Source organism: Apiospora phragmitis (genome assembly GCF_038363925.1).
Source record: "Apiospora phragmitis strain CBS 135458 chromosome Unknown utg000005l:1.0-4161743.0:1.0-4166827.0, whole genome shotgun sequence".
Taxonomy (NCBI): Eukaryota; Fungi; Ascomycota; class Sordariomycetes; order Amphisphaeriales; family Apiosporaceae; genus Apiospora; species Apiospora phragmitis.
This window is the reverse complement of record NW_027117403.1, coordinates 3,627,039-3,644,417: the sequence shown is the minus strand read 5'-3', so window position 1 is coordinate 3,644,417 and position 17,379 is coordinate 3,627,039. Positions and strand designations below refer to the sequence as shown.

The 17,379-nt window shown below is 53.2% G+C and overlaps 7 protein-coding genes across 7 annotated transcripts; 2 read left to right on the top strand and 5 right to left on the bottom strand.

Annotated features, from left to right (window-relative positions):
- Positions 1 to 1,286: 1,286 nt before the first annotated feature.
- PG994_005133 (uncharacterized protein) lies at positions 1,287 to 4,136 on the top strand (the record flags this gene model as incomplete). Its single annotated transcript, XM_066856542.1, has 8 exons — positions 1,287 to 1,655; positions 1,719 to 2,279; positions 2,340 to 2,456; positions 2,521 to 2,802; positions 2,863 to 3,126; positions 3,182 to 3,359; positions 3,443 to 3,732; positions 3,798 to 4,136. 8 exons carry the CDS (start codon positions 1,287 to 1,289, stop codon positions 4,134 to 4,136), a joined length of 2,400 nt encoding a protein of 799 aa, XP_066718709.1.
- A 971-nt stretch (positions 4,137 to 5,107) lies between these two features.
- PG994_005132 (uncharacterized protein) lies at positions 5,108 to 5,383 on the bottom strand (the record flags this gene model as incomplete). Its single annotated transcript, XM_066856541.1, has 1 exon — positions 5,108 to 5,383. One exon carries the CDS (start codon positions 5,381 to 5,383, stop codon positions 5,108 to 5,110), a length of 276 nt encoding a protein of 91 aa, XP_066718708.1.
- An 818-nt stretch (positions 5,384 to 6,201) lies between these two features.
- Positions 6,202 to 7,486, bottom strand: PG994_005131 (uncharacterized protein; the record flags this gene model as incomplete). The annotated part of the gene is made up of 3 exons (XM_066856540.1): positions 6,202 to 6,505; positions 6,574 to 6,725; positions 6,779 to 7,486. The coding sequence occupies 3 exons, from the start codon at positions 7,484 to 7,486 to the stop codon at positions 6,202 to 6,204; spliced, it is 1,164 nt and encodes a 387-aa protein (XP_066718707.1).
- A 4,548-nt stretch (positions 7,487 to 12,034) lies between these two features.
- On the top strand, positions 12,035 to 12,691 carry PG994_005130 (uncharacterized protein; the record flags this gene model as incomplete). Its single annotated transcript, XM_066856539.1, has 1 exon — positions 12,035 to 12,691. One exon carries the CDS (start codon positions 12,035 to 12,037, stop codon positions 12,689 to 12,691), a length of 657 nt encoding a protein of 218 aa, XP_066718706.1.
- Positions 12,692 to 13,971: 1,280 nt separating this feature from the next.
- On the bottom strand, positions 13,972 to 14,379 carry PG994_005129 (threonine aldolase; the record flags this gene model as incomplete). The annotated part of the gene is made up of 1 exon (XM_066856538.1): positions 13,972 to 14,379. The coding sequence occupies one exon, from the start codon at positions 14,377 to 14,379 to the stop codon at positions 13,972 to 13,974; it is 408 nt and encodes a 135-aa protein (XP_066718705.1).
- A 33-nt stretch (positions 14,380 to 14,412) lies between these two features.
- On the bottom strand, positions 14,413 to 14,862 carry PG994_005128 (uncharacterized protein; the record flags this gene model as incomplete). Its single annotated transcript, XM_066856537.1, has 1 exon — positions 14,413 to 14,862. One exon carries the CDS (start codon positions 14,860 to 14,862, stop codon positions 14,413 to 14,415), a length of 450 nt encoding a protein of 149 aa, XP_066718704.1.
- A 1,174-nt stretch (positions 14,863 to 16,036) lies between these two features.
- Positions 16,037 to 16,606, bottom strand: PG994_005127 (uncharacterized protein; the record flags this gene model as incomplete). The annotated part of the gene is made up of 1 exon (XM_066856536.1): positions 16,037 to 16,606. The coding sequence occupies one exon, from the start codon at positions 16,604 to 16,606 to the stop codon at positions 16,037 to 16,039; it is 570 nt and encodes a 189-aa protein (XP_066718703.1).
- Between the last annotated feature and the right edge of the window lie 773 nt (positions 16,607 to 17,379).

Genomic DNA, 17,379 nt, shown 5'->3' with positions numbered 1-17,379 from the left:
ACCGTAGCCGATCGTCTGTCCGGGTCCCCCGTCCAGAAGGCCCGTCACATCCGTCGATATTTCCCGACTTGCAGTGTTCAAGTTACTGAGGACTTGGCGCTGAGGCGAACAGCTAACATGTGGCAAAGCAAAGATAGAGGGCTGAGAATGCAGGGCACCATGCACCTTCCTGTTTAAGCTCTGCTTCAGCGTTTATTTGTGCAACCCCGGCTGATGGGACGTCTATGATACAACCCCAACTTCGAGGTCGAGTACAGCCTTCAACTCGCATGGCTTCAAAGGTAGGGCCGAGAGAGGGTGGTGCGTTGGACACGTTGATGCAGCGGGTTACGAGCATATACCCGAGACTGCCAGGCACGCGGCACGCCATTGGCTGCCGGTCGGTGCGTATCAGGTCGCCCAACGACGGACAACGTCTCCCGAAGAGCATTACAGAACATCTTCATCAACAACAGTGTGCTGCTTGGGGGCGACGCCACCGCGATAAGACTGCGGTATTCCAGAAACGTTCTACGACAAGGATCCTCCATCAATACATAGATTCAAGCCTTGCCGTTCAGCAACCATTGCCACCAATCACTTGACCCCATTTCGATGCACATAACAGACATGAGTCATCTTCGAATCAAAATTCTGCCTTCGGCCCGTCAAAGTTGCTCCGCCCATGATAAGAAACGAGGGCAGGCAATATACATGCACTGCGCTGTGCATGATCCCTTGTCCTGGTATCCTATCATCAAGCGAGGAGCGAGTAGGGTGTGTGTCGCGGTGGGTATGAACGTTTTCGTGTTTGGAGACTTCCAGTATTGCTAAGGTTGCATCTGTTTCCAGTACAACTCGATAGCTACTCCAGAAAAGGAAGGCCAAATTTCGTCCGATCACTGCATGTCAAGTTTCAAGGGCCGACATGGGGTGTCGGTTTCTTTGATTTAGCGATGGCGTCTTGATTGGTCGTGGCTCAGCTCCCGACGGCAACCCCCCTTCTTGGGAGTCAGGGATGCGGCAGGGGCTCGATTAGACTCAATCAATCCAGACCATGGCAAATCTCTAGACCCTATGGCGCCATGGCAACACCCTATTCTGCAAGTCTCCCAAGATAAGGCGCATGCCTTCAATGCATTCATTCACCCACTTGTTACACCTGATTGCACAACCTTCAGTTCTTCCGACATTTCATATTTAACTGTCGACAGCCATACCAAGCCTGCCGAGTTGACATGACCTCGTTACTTCCGCGCCACAAAGCTTGTCGCACTTTGGTCTTCGTCTAAGACACGGCCTTCAGCATGCCTAACGCTTCTGACGATATCGCCGTCGTGGTCGGAGCCTTCAACCCTGTCGAAGGTAAGGTCGTTGAGGCTCCGACCCACCCAGAGGTCAATGAAGCACGGCGCCGTCCCGTCCACGCTGTTCCCACTGAAAAGGATGCGAAATTCGGAGATGCTATCACTGCCGCTGTCAGCCCCAGCGACGGCGAGGTGGTTGAGCATGAGAAGGACACGAATAGCGACGATGTTATCATCATTACCGGTGCCGATGCTGCCCACCATCTGCTGCCGATGCGAGATGATGGAGACCCTGCCATCACCTTCCGTGGCATGGTTCTAGCTACCATTTTTTCGGGGTTTCAAGCCGTCATGTACCAGATCTATCAGGTAGGTTTATCGATCAACAGGTGTGCCAGGGATATATGTGCTCGAGACTGACACACCGTACAGTTCAAACCAACCTATGTTACGATCTCCGGCACATTCATCACGCTCATCGCCTACTTCGTCGGTAATGCATGGGCCAACTTCCTTCCTCGTGGCGACCATTTCGAGGCGCGTTGGAGGGAGCGCGGCGGTACAGGAAAGCGCCCCTTCTGGATTACCGTCCTCCACTTCTTCAACTCGGGCCCGTGGGGCTTGAAGGAGCACGCTATCTGTGCCATCACGGCCACATCGGCCTCCAACGCCGCTGACACTATCAAGGTCTTCGCCGCCCAGGACTTATTCTACAATCTACCTTTAAGTGCAACTACCATTGTCCTGTCTCTCATTTCCATTGGATTGTTTGGCTACGGACTGTGTGGTCTGATGCGACCCGTCGCTGTGTGGCATGTCGATGCTGTCTACTGGAGTACGCTCCCAACCGTCAAGGCGCTTCAAGGGCTGCATTGGCAAAATGTGAAGGACTCGAAGCCCATTCGGTACTTCTGGTACGCTTTCAGCGGCATGTTCATCTGGGAATGGTTCCCTGCCTACATGTGGCCTTGGCTCAATGCCATCTCCATTCCGGTATGCTCACCCCCTTGCTGACTAACCCATCATGAGCGCTGGCTAATGTGGAAACTACAGTGCTTGGCCTCTATGAATGCTACCGGTAAAACTGCAGCTACGCTTACCAATATCTTCGGCGGCTCGCTCAACAACGAAGGACTGGGACTCTTCAGCATCTCTCTTGATTGGCAATACGTAAGGGCATACCCATTCTCAACTCATTACACCACAGGTACTGACTGGACTCGTGGTTTTGCAGATCACTTCGTTCAACACATCATTGCCCCTTAAGCTTCAATTACACATGGCTACTGGGTTTGCTGCATGCTTCATCATCATGTCCGCGATCTACTGGAGTGATGCCTGGGGCTCTTTGAGTCTCCCATTCATGTCGACTCTGCTTCGATCGCAAGACGGGTCAAAATACCCCATTACAGAAGTCTTCGTCGACGGTGTGCTGGACGAATCCATGCTGGAGAAATATGGTGTTCCCAGACTTGCGGGGACGATGGCGTACGGCTTGTTCATTGCCAACGCTGCTGTCAGTGATTACTCGCCCCTTTTTGATGACAAGTTGCAGAGTGACTAATATGTTTCCCAGATCGGCGCACTGATCATGCATTGCATTCTCTTCTGGGGCAAGGATATTGTACGAGCGTACAAGAGTGCGCGAAAGGGCGAGTACAACGACCCTCATCACACACACATGGCAAAGCGTTACAAGGAAACCCCGTGGTGGTGGTACGTTATCGTCCTTGTGGTCAGTTTTGTTCTTGGGCTTGTTGTTGTCATCAAGGAGAACATCACTCTACCCGTTTGGGCATTCATCGTGGCACTATTGGTGGGATCCTTCATCGCGCCGTTCGTAAGTTGTTCTGATATTTACAACCCTGGATCCGGCCCTGACCTCTCTACCACAGAGCACACTGCTTTACTCTCGCTATGGAAACGGTATTGCCACCAACAACCTGTCAAAGATGATTGCCGGTCTCTGTCTCCCGGGAAAGCCGATTGGCAACATGTACTTTGCGGTATGGTCGCATAACGTGATCAGCAACGCAGTTACCCTGTCCAACGACCTGAAGATGGGCGAATACCGTGAGTCTTTTTTCTCCGAGGAAGCGCACAATTTCGATCATACTTAAAAGACATGTAACGGAAACTGATAAACCTGTCTTCAGTCAAAATCCCCCCTCGCGCTATGTTCCTCACGCAGATCTATGGTACTCTCCTGGGCGGGTTCCTCAACTATGCTGTCATGATTTCCATTGTGACGGGCAATCGGGAGCTGCTCGCCAGTACCGATGGTAACGCCTCTTGGAGTGGCGCTAACCTACAGGCTTACAACACGAACGCGGCATCCTGGGCTTTGGCCAAATACTTCTACACGGCCGGAGCACCGTATGTGATGGTCACGGCTGGTATCGCGATTGGCGCCGCAGTCGTCGTCGCACACCGTATCTTGGTCATTGTAAGCATGCCTTTGCACCAGCCTCCCACCTTAATAGTTCCGTGACTAACATGATACTCCCTTAGTTCCTCCCTAAGATCCGGAACTTCTCGCTCTACGAGATCAACATGCCGCAGTTCATCCAGTTCGCCGGCTACATCCCCTACAACTCGAGCCAGACGTGCGTCATCTTCAGCCAGCTCATCGCCGGCTTCTTCATCCAGTTCTACCTGCGCAACTACAAGCCCCGCATCTTCCGGGACTACTCGTACCTGGTGACGGCCGCGTTCGACGGCGCCGCGCTGCTGGCCCTCTTCATCCTCTCCTTTGCCGTCTTCGGCGCCGGCGGGGCCTCGAAGCCGTTTCCCAAGTGGTGGGGCAATAATGTGGACGGCAACTACGACTTGTGTCCGGTGGTGGAATAGAAGAGCGAGAATAGAGTGGGTGGTGATGGATGCTGTTTTCGTGTGGGTTAGTTAGCAAGGCGTTGCGGAGAAGAGAGAGTTTAGGATTTGATGATATCTTGGTGTTTGTCTGCGGGCAGTTCGCTTACTCAAATTCGGTGGTGGTAGCGACGTTTCGGTATTATATAGGGGCGGAGCTGGATTTAATAAGGCTTGACCCTGTTATATACCTTGAATTAACGCCTAGCTATGTCGACAAATATGATGATTCTTTTACGAATGACTCTCCCTACTCCTGTTTGTTTGTGCCTATGTGGTAGACTGGGGGGCGTTTAGAACATATCGATGTCATCCAGCATCGTCCAGTACCTACATGAGCTACTGCTATCCCGCTGACAACAATCCCGTAGCTATTAGTTACTCTATGTATAACCGATTGCTCCAGGTTACGTGAGAGAACACCTTATAGGCTTGATAGGCTAGGACTATAGGTCTAAACACTAACGAGGGTGGTTTAATAAGATTGCTTCACGAACTCTATCAATATAACCTATAAGACGACAGCCATATTTGATGACTCAGCCCCTCTCAATCTATCCGGGTTCTCGGGTGCTATTGTAGCTCATCTAAAATACCGTAACATGGTCCATTATCACGAACGTGGCTCTTGAACCCAAGTAACTGCCAAAAGTTGGTTGGGGCCTACCGTCTCGGCCTCTACGCTCTCACCAACTCACATTGCTGGTTCCATGTCAATTCAGAAACGCCGGTGGTGAGATTGACTATTGAATCCAAGCCATGTGAAACTATCTATTATCTCTGGCCTCGAGGTACCGAAGTTGTGATACATTGGTACGTGTCGGGATAGATTCATGTGTTGTTAGGTTAGAACTGTGTGAGACCCTGGAAAGAAGAAATATCCGTTCTCCTTTCCCAGTTTACAATACATCCAAAACCCGTCCATCCCTATCGATTGTCTGAGAGGGACCCCCTCATCTCTTATAATACCCCACCAACTCCTCCTCCTCCGCATTATTATGAAGGCACTGGGTCATCATGTCGGCCCGGCTCGGCTGCGGCCAGCCCGAAGGGGTGTATTGGCGCCCGCGGAGGCGGGCCCAGCACCGGCGGATGTGGTGCCAGAAGCAGCAGCACACGAACATCGCGATGAAGAGCGTGATGAGCGTGATCATCACGATGTCCTGCGTCTTCGGCTTCCACGGGGGCACCGCGTTGGGGTCGGGATGGTCCTTGGGGGCGGTACCCATGGCTTTCTTTGGACGGGGGTCGGGTGAGAAAAGTGGTGCGTGGTGAATCGACAGACAGCTAAATGAATATGCTCTTATCGCAAATAATATATTTCGAGGGGTCGTTTTCTCGTATAAAGGAATTTCGGATGACTGGTCTCAGTCGGCTTCTTAGAAGTGGGAAGACGCCCCTTTTTATTTCCCGTAGTGCGATGTAAATGTGTTACGTACGTAGGAGTCAAGAAGAGGTCGTTTCTAGAGATGATCTAAAAAGGAGGGACCGCAGGACCGGTAGCACAAGACTAATCCAGATCCGGCTTCTGGGGACCATTGTGCGGTCGCCCTTTCTTTGTAACCAGTTCTCATTGTATCGTTGTCTCGGTTAGTCAGGGGCATACTAGCGTTAGAAGCAGCTGGGCTTTGTTCCCGTGGTCAGGTATCCCAGCTGTCAAATGTTTAATCGCTGGAGGCAGGGCGGAATTGGGCTGACTGATCCAGGCAGGTTGTTGTTGAAGCTGGCCGCTGTGACCACGGCAGGGCTCGAAGACACACGAAGCGGGACTTCCAGGGGCGAACATTGATTTGATAGATCTTGATTGGTTATTATCCCCATTAATGAGTAGACATTGGGTGTAATTATATATCAGATCAAGTAAGGGTTGCAAAAAAGGGTATCAACGAGAACATCGCGCGCATTCGTTAAATCATCATACATGCCCCCCCTTAAAACTCCGAAAACATGAATATGCATCATGGGGAAAACGGGGTTAGGTCATGCAAACTTCCTCTCATGTCTCTAGATTATCATACATAATTGTGATAACATAGGCAGGCGGCAGCTAGAACTTAATAACTGTATCGGTAACAGAGGTACCCGCCCGTGGTATCGAAGACATCCCCGACGGTTTGGTCGGGCGGAGACCCTGAGAGCCGAGGACGGTGCCAGCGGTAGCGGCCGTGCAGGGGTTGGCCTTGTCGGCGCAGCCGTTGATCTGGGTGAGGCGGTTGTTGGGGTCCGCGATCTGCCAGATACGGTACGCATGGTCGACAAAACCGTGGTGTAAAAAAAATGTCGGATCATTTGGCGACGTGGGCACGCCCGCCATCACGGCACCAACGCCGTTATGGCCATAAGCATGCGGACTGGATCGAGAACATGTTAGTAAAGGAACGCCTGGCAGCACGTTTAAGGGGTAAAGGTGGGTACATACCCCAGCTCTGCGCATCCGGCCATGTCAGAGAAGGTCGGGTGGGAGTTGCACGTGTTAATGAAGTCTTGGTTGCAGTTGGACGTGGCGCTTTCGTCGACACCGCGGGCGAGACATTGGGTACCACCGACAGTCAATTGCTTATTGGCGAAAGCCTGCGTGTCGTATTGTCAGTTAAGCTCGGCAGGGGAGAGAAGAAGTGACATACACCGTCAGTGACGCAGAAGCCCTGGCCGTTGCTGGCCAGCTGGGCAGCGCCAAGGTAAGCCGAGGTGAACATGGGGGCCTTGGCGAAGTTGCCGGCGTCGCGGGTCTCGTCCCACCAAGGTAGCGGCCCGGTGAAGCCGGCCTCGGACCGGAGCAGGTCCTCGAAGAGGTGGAGGTAGTACCGGTGCCAGAGCAGGAACTGGGCGACGCCGTGGATGGACTCGGTCATCTGGTAGTGGACGGCGACCAGGTCGTCGTAGCGGCTCTGGGCGCCCGAGGCCGTGAACGCGCCCGACGCGGGCAGGTCCATCAGCTTCTTGACGGCCCGGACCCAGCCGTCGCGGTCCTGGTCGTTCAGGTCGCGCCACTCCACGCGAACGGCCGGGTTGGTGCAGCTGCCGGACTGCCTCGTGGCGAGAGCGGCGTGGTGGACGGCGCTGCCGACATAGCTGGCGTTGTCGTGATCTTTGATGCTGTCCCAGTCGATCTGGGTCGTCACCGTCGACGACAGAACATCCAAATCGTCGCCGATTTTCTTCAGCGCAGCGGCGAGCTTGCTTTTGGCTTCTTCTAGCGTCGTCGTCTTAAACTTTCCGAACTGGGCTAAGCTGATTGGCTTCGGGGTGGCGCGCTCGTCAGAGGGTTCTGACGGTACCGCCAAGGCGGATACGGAAGCGGCGCCACACAGGGCGAGCACGGAGAAGCGCATGATGTCTTGCAGATGTGTGTGACTCGCAGAAGAGCAACAAAGGTGAGAAAGACGGTGGTGGTGGTGTGAAGGGTCCGATTTAGACGGGTAGTGGTGTCGAACCTAGCGATCCAGATGAGGGTGCGGCGGCGGTGCTCATCTTCATATAGACTGAGAGAGGGATGCGGCAGTTACCTAATACTGCACACAATCCATGGGCGTTGCGCTGTTGGGCGAAAAAGTGGAAGTGGACGAGAAAAGCGGCCTTGTGTTGGTCTGCGCCTGTACATAAGCGACGAAGAACCAATTTGTGGTCTCAATGGGTCGAGACGATCAGCATTGAACGGAGGGGTGAGCTACAGGTTAGGCGGTAAGAAATTGGTCGAGCCGGCCTCCCGAGTGCGTAGATGATGTGCACTGCAGTCACTGTTCAGGGATCCGGGATGTGGGCATTTCAGGTTCGGATGGCAGCTTTCATTGCTTCGGTGTATTTTTTAACGTTAGCCCCTCACTGGAGCTTGCGCGTAGTCGTACGTCGGGTGTCTGTGGTACAGTGGGTGTGCAATCCATGGTAGCACAAGCCCTTTCTCCTTTTCGACCAGAATGGAAAACCGCCAGAGCGGCAAAATAATGAACAGCAGCCGCTCGGCCTGCCCTGCACTGCTGTGATTGCAGCCGCCTGCTTCGAACTGGACCATTGATGTCCAAAAAGCGTGTCGCTTGTCTCGTCTGTCGTAAGGTCTCCTTCAATAGCCGCTCAATACGACGTCAGAGGCTATGAACAGCTTATCCCTCACCAAGCTGACTGCAGTTGGCAATGAGGTCATCATCTTATTCCAAATGGCCTTTGGTCCGCTGCTTCTCGGGGCCGTTATCTGCCTCCATTGTACTGTCCATTGGTACTTTTATCGGAGTGTGCTGCATGTGCAGTGTGCTGTTGTGTTGCTGGGCTTGGATACGAGATTCCTGCTGATGCGCTCGACCCCCATTGGCGCTATCAGTGTCAATCTCCCAGCGTGCCATCTTGGTCCGCCTAGCCTGTTAGCTGGCTCTAGTTTCCCCAGATTTCATCTCTCCAATCACTGATCGTCAGCTGCACTACGACCGCCCCCACTCCCCCTAATCCTCTCGAACGAGTCGAACCTCGCGACAACTTACGCATGTTCACGTCATTCCCCCCTCGCGTTTCTCGCCCGTTATCACCTAGGTGAATGAGAATGGCCGTACGGAGTAGCCTCGCAACTTATTCTCCTTATTATTACCGGCAATAGTTCTTTTAAGCTCGGCCTACTGCTACCTTTCCCCCTCCCTCAGACAAAGGCTCCCTTTGATCTTGCATGGCCGACGTACCCGACGCAAAGGATTCACTGACGTCGGTCAACCATGGCCGTACATATCTTACGCTCAGAAAACAACTCATGCCACATGCTGCGTGACACAATGCCCAGCAGGTAACCAGTAACAGCGACCAAATATCAATATCAGGCAGGTGCACTCCTGCGGAGGTGATTGTTGGCGGACTTGCCGAACACGGCGTACTTGGTGCGGAGCACTGCCTGAGGAGCGGGCATTTCCAATTCGACCATTTGCGGTCAGCATATGTCGACCTACAGGTTCGAGGCTTTTGTCTGACATCACGGATTCAATGAAATCCTGCTTCAAAGATTGTCATCTTCAGCAGCAACAGCAGCAGCCACCGCTGACTATCGCCACATCCTGACCTCGTATCCTTGCCATTGTTCATCGTCAGTTGGCGATGCCACGATGTCATCCTACCCTCCCTTACCTATATGATAGAAGGAATTCCTGGTTGACACCACTTCAGCAAGTCTTGCTGAAGGCTTACAACATGCCGCTAGCAGTTGTCAATGAAGACAGCCTTGATAAATCGCCGGATGATGACCAATGGCTCCTTCACCGCCAGGGCAACGGGGACATTCTCTTGATTTGCATCTCAGCTTTTTCCGAAAGTCTAGACAAGCAGAGGAAGCGCACGTGGAACAGGGGTTCTCTGTGTCCATCATAGCTCTGCTGCACCCAATTCTGGCAAAGCGCCTTCTGTGTCGCTTGCCTTGTAGACACAAGTATGTCTTGCTTGCCAGATAAAACTGTTTAATGCCGAAAGGAGCAGACCCAATTCAGGATATCTCGGGTACCACCACATCGGTGTCCCACTCCCTGGCGATTGACATAGATATTATGCTTGGATCCGTCCGGGCAAACCCTGCAGTTGCAACGGCGTTAACGGCAGGCAAGATATGCTTGTTCTAGCGACTCGGCTTCTTATGTGCGAACAAGCAAAGGCAAGTAGTGCAAGTATCGGCAGCACCAATGCAGCGCACGGTAATTTGGGAGCTCTGGCCTGGTCTTTCCAACATCTCCTGATTCTTATTTTACCCCTCCGGCGTCTGGATTGGTCCACCGGACACTGCCCCAAGGTCAACTCGATTGGGTTGGGTGCCTTGGGTGCGTACTTCGGGCAACGCCGGACCTCCTCCGGCCTAAATGCCCCATCTTGATCTGCTTCGGGATGGTGAGCCAATCTCGCCCGACTCGATATGCAACAGCACTGGCATTACTTGGTCTACAACCTGCAACCTGCAATGCAGTATTGTCTTTTATAGTATTGTGTACACTATTCATGTTATCGGTGCAGCAAAGGGACCTCGCATACCGTCTTTCTATCGTCAAGTGTGGATGATATTAGCGAAGTCGAATGACAACTACCACAGAATCATCTCCAAGCCCATTCGACCTAGTTGGCACCGCAATTCTGAGGCTCTCTGGAATTGGGGAGCACCCACCTCGATAATGGTATCTTGATGGCAATATCACGTAACAAGAACAACGAACATGACAATCAATTGCGATGCAACCAGACTGGACCAGATATTAAATGAAGGAAAAGACAAAAAGAAACTTCGACGCGAGCAGGATTTGAACCTGCGCTCCCGAAGGAAATAGATGCCTAGAACCGCAGATTCAATTCTAGTCTATCGCATTAGACCACTCTGCCATCGCGCCCTAGTAGGAGATCTTCTGGAATCCTGTGATAAAGATTTTATGGCTTACGGCAGATCTTATCTCACATGCGTTTTAGGGCTCGAGCGGCCAAAGTTGTGGCCGAGGCCGATGGTGGATCGGCTGTGCAAGGACCCGTTCAGCCCCTCCCGCTTCTCAAGCTGCAAGCTGCATGTTGACAGGCAGCAGGACAGCCCAGAGGTTTCACCAGTCAAGTCTGTATCTGAATGACCCTTCCCGGCCTTTTCGAGTCCAGCATTCAAGATTAAGGGGATACGCAATTGATCTAACGCAGACAGCCCAGGCAGTTAGCCCTTTGACTCGAATCGATGCGCGATCTGTCTGGCACCTTGCAAAGCCAAGTGCAGATCTCATCGCTTTCTCTCGTATCTGGACCGCTACAATGGACACTAACATCAATAGGACGCTCATGACTTTTCAGCTTCTAGGGGCCTTTTCTTGGCCTTCCCAATAGCACACTCTCTGATCGGGAAAAGGTGCCGGGGAATGGAGCCGAGGCAGAGTCACTAATCCTTCCGACTTGCCGGTTGGCAGTTAGTCCATCACTTCCACAATTACCTGCGAGTCAGGTGTTGGCTGGGTGGCTATGCTATGCGTTGTCGGCACACAATCGACAGCAGCTTCCACGATCTGACCATCCCTCAAGGCCTGGGGAAGTGAGTCCCATCTATGATGCGAACAATTGGCAATTGGACAAGGTTCTAACGAGATTGATGATAAAGCTAGGACCTCTCTTGTATTTATGTGACAGGCAAATCGTCTACTATTTCAGCTGGTTTCAGCGTGCCTCTCACCAAGTCCTTTTCATCTCGTCAGTCAACATGAGTCGACTTGTTTTGCCTAGCCTGCTAGCCAAGCTGCAAGCTGCTGCGGTGTGTGTGCGGCACAGGGGGGATGAGCTAACCTCGGTGCCTCGCTACTTGTCTTACAGGTCATATTAGCCAAAGCAGTCTGAAATGAAGGTCTGCTTACTGTTTTGCTCAATCGGCTAATCAGACACTGCATACGTGCCCCATAGCAGATCCATTTTTGCGACAAGGTGGCATTGAATTCACAGCCCCTACTTGTGCCTCGATCCAGTTGGTCAGCAATATCTGGATCGATTGGGGTGATGGTTGGGGACTATCGCCTTACTGTAGCCTGGGTTGGCCCGGCGCTTGCCCGCTTCAAGGCCGAGTTGTTCGCTTCGTCTGGCGCTAGACGTACAACTGCCCCTGCCTTTATTGATTCGTCGTCATTGCCCTTCGCCCTGTGGCTATCGGTTTGTGCCTGGCAGCCTGTGTTGCCCCGGAGGCAAGGGAGCTGCCAGAAATAGCAAGCCATGCCATTCATGGATGACTGGGGTAGGATACGGCGCGGCGCATGCATACTTATATAAGTATTGCGACCCCGTCTGGTAAGTGACATAAGTTTTGTTTCTCGTTTTATCACTCGTCAACCAACTTGTATTTTGGTCTCTTGCAACAAACCGACGACACGATACTTCGCTGTCCTACCATTCAAAGAAAACACCACAACACATACAAGATGTACAACCAAGTCCTCCTCAGCGCCGCCCTTGCTGGCCTCGCCTCCACCGTTGGCGCCACCTACAACCACGCCGCCGCCAACCAGCTGCGCGACCTGTCCCAGCCCGCCCACGTGGTGCCCCGTCAGCCCGCTGAGTCCAGCTCTGGCTCATCAGACTGCACCGAGTCGGCCGTCAAGCTGATCGCCGGCCTGCCGACCCCGACGGGCGACCTCCTGAGCTACTACGCGACGGCCAGCGCCCTGCCCGAGTTCACCGGCACCGCGGTCCCGACCAACCTGGGCTCGGCGTGCGCGGCCATCCAGACGCAGTCGCTGCCCTCGGCGCTGTCGGCGCCCATGTCGAGCTACGAGTCGACCCTCGTCGGCTGGTACAGCAGCCACACCTCGGACATCATGCAGCTCATGTCGGCCTGCTCCGCCGACCCCATGGTCGCCAGCGCCGAGAGCCTGCTCGCCCAGGTCACCAAGGAGCCCGCCTGCATGTCGCTGCTCGGCGGCAGCAGCGGCATGGCCATGCCCATCCCGACCCCTACGGGCGACGGCCAGTCCCAGTCCACCTCCAAGCCCTCGGAGGGCGCGGCGCCTAAGCCCACGGCTATGGCTGCTGGTGCCATGGCCGCTGCCGGTTTCTTCGGCGCTGTTGCCATGCTGTAAGAAGCTTGGTGCTTGGACATGGTATGATGGATTGAGATAATGATTAATGGATGGATGGATGTATAATACGGATATGTAGTACTATCTAGCTCCGACGAGACTGCGACTTGAATATATCTTCGTCCCAGATCACTTTTCGCATCACTTTACTCGTGTCTCTGCTAGCTAGTCACTGACACCCACCCCGTTCAATCTTCTCGTGACTCCGCAGCTCCTAACTTGGAGGCCCATCACTTTGAGTGCCTTTATCGTGCAGCCCCCTGATTGAGCCATGGTTTTGGTATTCTTTCGTACATTACACAACAATGGAAGAACATCATCGTACCATCCCAGCTACTTCGTAATGAGCCCACCAACGTTGACCGAGATTGGTCTGGGTCCTCCTTTCGGCCCTGACCGAAAGGATACCCAATCTTTCTTCGCTTTCGATGCTCCGTTGGTCAGCGCTGATTAGGGGGAGGCGCGCGCGGCGCTGCGCTGTCAATTTACTAGCATTGATTCCTCCCTATCATCCCTGCCCGACTGTGCCGTACCTAGCCATGCTTGCTGCATTCCAGGCAGCCGCGCTGTTGCTGGGCCGCTCGCTCGAATTGTGCCTCGCTCTCTGGCAACAAGCAAGCGACGGTGCAATTTCATCGTGGCTGACGGGCCAATTTCGCGTACTTGAGGCAGTTGGGGTTTTATGAAGGGGGGCTTTACCAATATTGCCCCTTTTATGGCTTGGTCCAACTAGGGCTCACGAAGGATGGCGCATCCTGCATCGTTCACCTAGATCCTACTTGATCGGCGTCTATGGCTTTTTTACTTATGAGAAGCTGCGAGAAGGGCAGGCCAAGCTTGATGGGTTGTTGCTGAATGATGGCATTGGACTGCTCACTGGTTGAGAGGTTCGTTGCATGGGTCTGGATCCTGTTGCTCTTCAAAGGAAGGGGCGTAACATGATGCATGAAGTCCATCGCGAATGCCTTCACCATATGTAACTCGCTAGATAGCATAGAAACCTTTCGATCTTTCCTGTCGAGATTCCGCAAGACTTCAATTCGTGCTCCTCCTGTAATATTCATGACTCGTTCCTGAGACAAGGGTATATGGACTGAAGACACCTTCGTGCCGAACTGCAAAGTATGCACCACCTCTTGAACCGAACCCCGAGTTTATTCCTCTCGCCACGGCCTCTCTCCTTCTCCTACTCAGTAGTCTGGCCCGAATCATTTAAGTGGCGTATCCTATCCCCGCCGCTCGTCGCCCTTCGGTCGGCCACCGCCACCCACCAAAAGACCTCACGACGTCCCTGGCAACACGCGGCTCGGCGCGATCCACCACGACCGGGGGAACCCCATCCCCCACTTGCCCATCAGCCGCTCCAGCTCCTCGCGCTTCCCGGGGACCACATTTATGAAGATTCGCCCTTTCTCCTGCCCACCGCCGTCGTCGCTCATGCGCGGCTCCGAATGCACCGCACCTCGCTCGGGCCCGATGCGAAAGAAGGCGCAATTTCCTGATTTGGTTTGCAAGACGCCCAAGTCCGCGAACGAATGGTCCAGGGCGCGACGTACATCGTCGGCCGCCGACGCGCAGCCGACGCAGCGGATCGAGGTGCATGCGTGCTCGTTAGCTCGTCGGGCCTCCTCCTTGGCGGCCAACTGCCGTTCGCGGGCGTGGGATTGATGGAACAAGGGGATGAACATGGTCGAAGGCCCCAGGAGGGTGGTGCATACTTTTCAGCCCGTTTCCAGATCTAGCTGTTGCTGCTGCTGCTTGTCTGAGCAAACCTCCTCGTCCTCCTTCGGCTGCTTCGCTGATGGGAGCGCCCAGGAGAGCGACCACCTCCGCGGCGTTGGTGGCGCGGGTGGTGATGTGCTGAAGAACATGTCGTCGGTGTGCCACCGCGGCCTGTCGTACTCGGCAGTGGGCGTCGTGGCCCGGATGGTCAGCCAGTAGTGGTCCAGACCGTTCTCGGCGACGAAGCGGTTGACGAACGCGAGAAAGGGCAGGAGACGGCCGAGTAGGACCGAGCCGCCCGTCAACGCCGCGGCGCTCCATTCGTGGAGGCTCGACGGCAGCTGCTGCGTGGCGGCGTCGGAGTCGGGACCTACTACAAGCAGAGGGCTGCAGTAGCTCCAGAAGGCATCGCGCCTCACTCGAAGCCGATCTTCGTCATCAATCATCATCATTGACATCCCTGTCGTCCACCACCGCTGACGACTTCGACTTCCCCTTGCTGCTGTTATACGTGATGAAGGCGAAGTCTTCCTCTATCGAAGAAGTGACAAAACTCATGTCGAACGGCCGATCGGGTATCAAGAAGAAGAGGAGCATATGGTTGTTTCGAGGTCACGGATGAGGGTGATGATGACCTGCAGTAGAAGAGGGTGCGGGGAGGCAGTTGGTACATGAGTAGGTGGATTGGCCTGCCAAGTCACCTGGTTAAGTAAGTATGCCTGTACGTCTGGATAAAAATAGGTGCCTGGCCTAGGTCAGACTCTACCTAGTGGTCATGCAGCTAATAAAGGTGAGCCTGGTGTTATGCATCTGTGGGTGGGCTCGTCACGTCTTGACAAGCTTACTGCTGGCCTTGAGTTGGGTGTGTCTGCCATGGGCGGCTCCACTCGACGGGTGCAGAAAGCTCACCGGCCTCGATGCAGACGATTCTTTTGGGTGCATGTGTGTGCGTGTCAGCGGTCAATAATGACTGTACAGGATTAGGTATAGGTTAGCCGCATTGATGACCCCTACAAGGATTGGCTGATTGGATTGGTACATTTGAGTCACCGTAGTTGATGGTTATATCACAAGGGAAGCTCGGTGACGACGACATGCTATACGAACAGACATTAAGACACGGTAGAATACAGGTGCAATTGTGTTCAATGTCTTGCTATTGACTTCAAGACTATTAAAGACTGATGGTTATCCCAGAACCAAAAACCCAAATCCGTCTCTCTCACAACCCGAGGGTATCAAAAATCCAAGCAAACTCCAACTCCAAGAGAACAAAATCTCGTGAGCATATAGCTCAAAATCCATCCTAAACATCCCAGCGGATAACCAAAATCCATGAGCTCGTAGCTCTGCCTTCCATAAAACCATTCCAGCGGGTACCTGGATAACCATGCGTCTGAAGCTTGATCTTCAATAAGAACAACCCAGCAACTCCAGTAGAAGATAATCAAGATGACCATGAGTGTGTAGCTCCAATGAGCCGATGTGAAATATGTGTTGCTGTGTGTGATGACTTAAGAAGTGATCAACCAAAGCGAGGCTTGTTGGCTGTAACATTTATGCCATGGAGCGAGTAGCTGAACTGTCTCTGCTCATCCTCCGTTGATGAACTCGGTGGTGCATTCAGGCCCATCCGAGGCTGCGTGACTTGCGCTCCCTGGCCTGCTTGCGTTCGATCAAGGTCTGTAGCTTCATCTCTCTCAGTGTCTTGGCGGGAGAGCTTCGAGTATCTTTGGGTGGAGAAGGAGAAGGATAAGGTTCGGTATAGATCTCCCCTCCATAATCGCCACCCGGCATAAGGGGCAGGCGGTATTGACGGGCCCTTGGGCGAACCGTGATACAGTCTGCATCATCACTCTCCTCGTCACTTCGAGATTGTGACAGTGCTGGTACGGACTCGATCTCCGACTCGGCCTCCTCGATACTTGGTGAGCGTGAGTACGAGGCTGATTGTGACCGAGAAGGAGAAGAAGAGGAGGCAGAAGATGAAGAATCCAGCGTTGACTGTGGCTTGTAGTGGCGCAGGAGAGGAACCTTTTGGGGTGGACACCGAGGCGCCCGACCCTGGCGTATCCTCTCGTTGTCCTTGCTGTTGCCGTGAATGGTGTCGAAGCCGCCCTTGAAGTTGGCCTTGATCTGCTTCGCCTCGTTGTTGATGAAGCGGAGGCTGCGGGTTTTGAACTTGATACCCATCTTGGCGAAGAGAGAGGTACTGGTTTGAGTTGGGTTGGGTAGAGTTGAGTTGGGTTGAGATGAGATGTGAATGTTTCTCAAAGTTGATTGACTGATGTGCCAAGTGGTGATCTTCCTAGAAGGTGATAGGAAGAGACCAAGAGTGGGAGAGTAATTGAAGTAGAGTGACAGGTACTTGAAATAGAGTACTGTATAGTTGAAGTGATGTGATGTGGAGTAGGTATTGTTGGCAGTGTCAGCCAGTGTATTGGTATGAAAGTTGAGTCTCAATAGGTATGGAAGACACTTGTTTGTATGAAGAATGTGGTATGTTCGTAAGAGAATGGTAGTTCTTCTCGGGTCAGTGGGAAATATTTATATGGCCCGAGGAATAAGCTTCAGCATTCGAAGTTAAGCAACGGAGAAAGCTGCTGGGATTCTCTTCCACTGAAGGTTTCCCGATTCATGGGCAGAATGAGTAGAATGGGTGGCCCGACCTGGTGCAGCATCGTCGACTCCCCGTTTCGGGTATATAAGGTTATGCGTTCCATGGAACCGGTATTGAGCTTCAAGTGAAATGACATAAACACTTCTCCTCCGTCATTTCTGATTATACTACGGCTGCTCCTCACCGAAAGTGATCTCTAGCCCTGTATTCTTTACACAAGTGTGTGTCAGATCGGACTGGAAGGTGTTATAACGTATGTTCCTATAATACCAATAATGCGAGTAGGTCAGGCTGCAACCAGCCGAACTCCCCATATAGCCTCTGGGGGTGTAGAAAGTTTAATTGC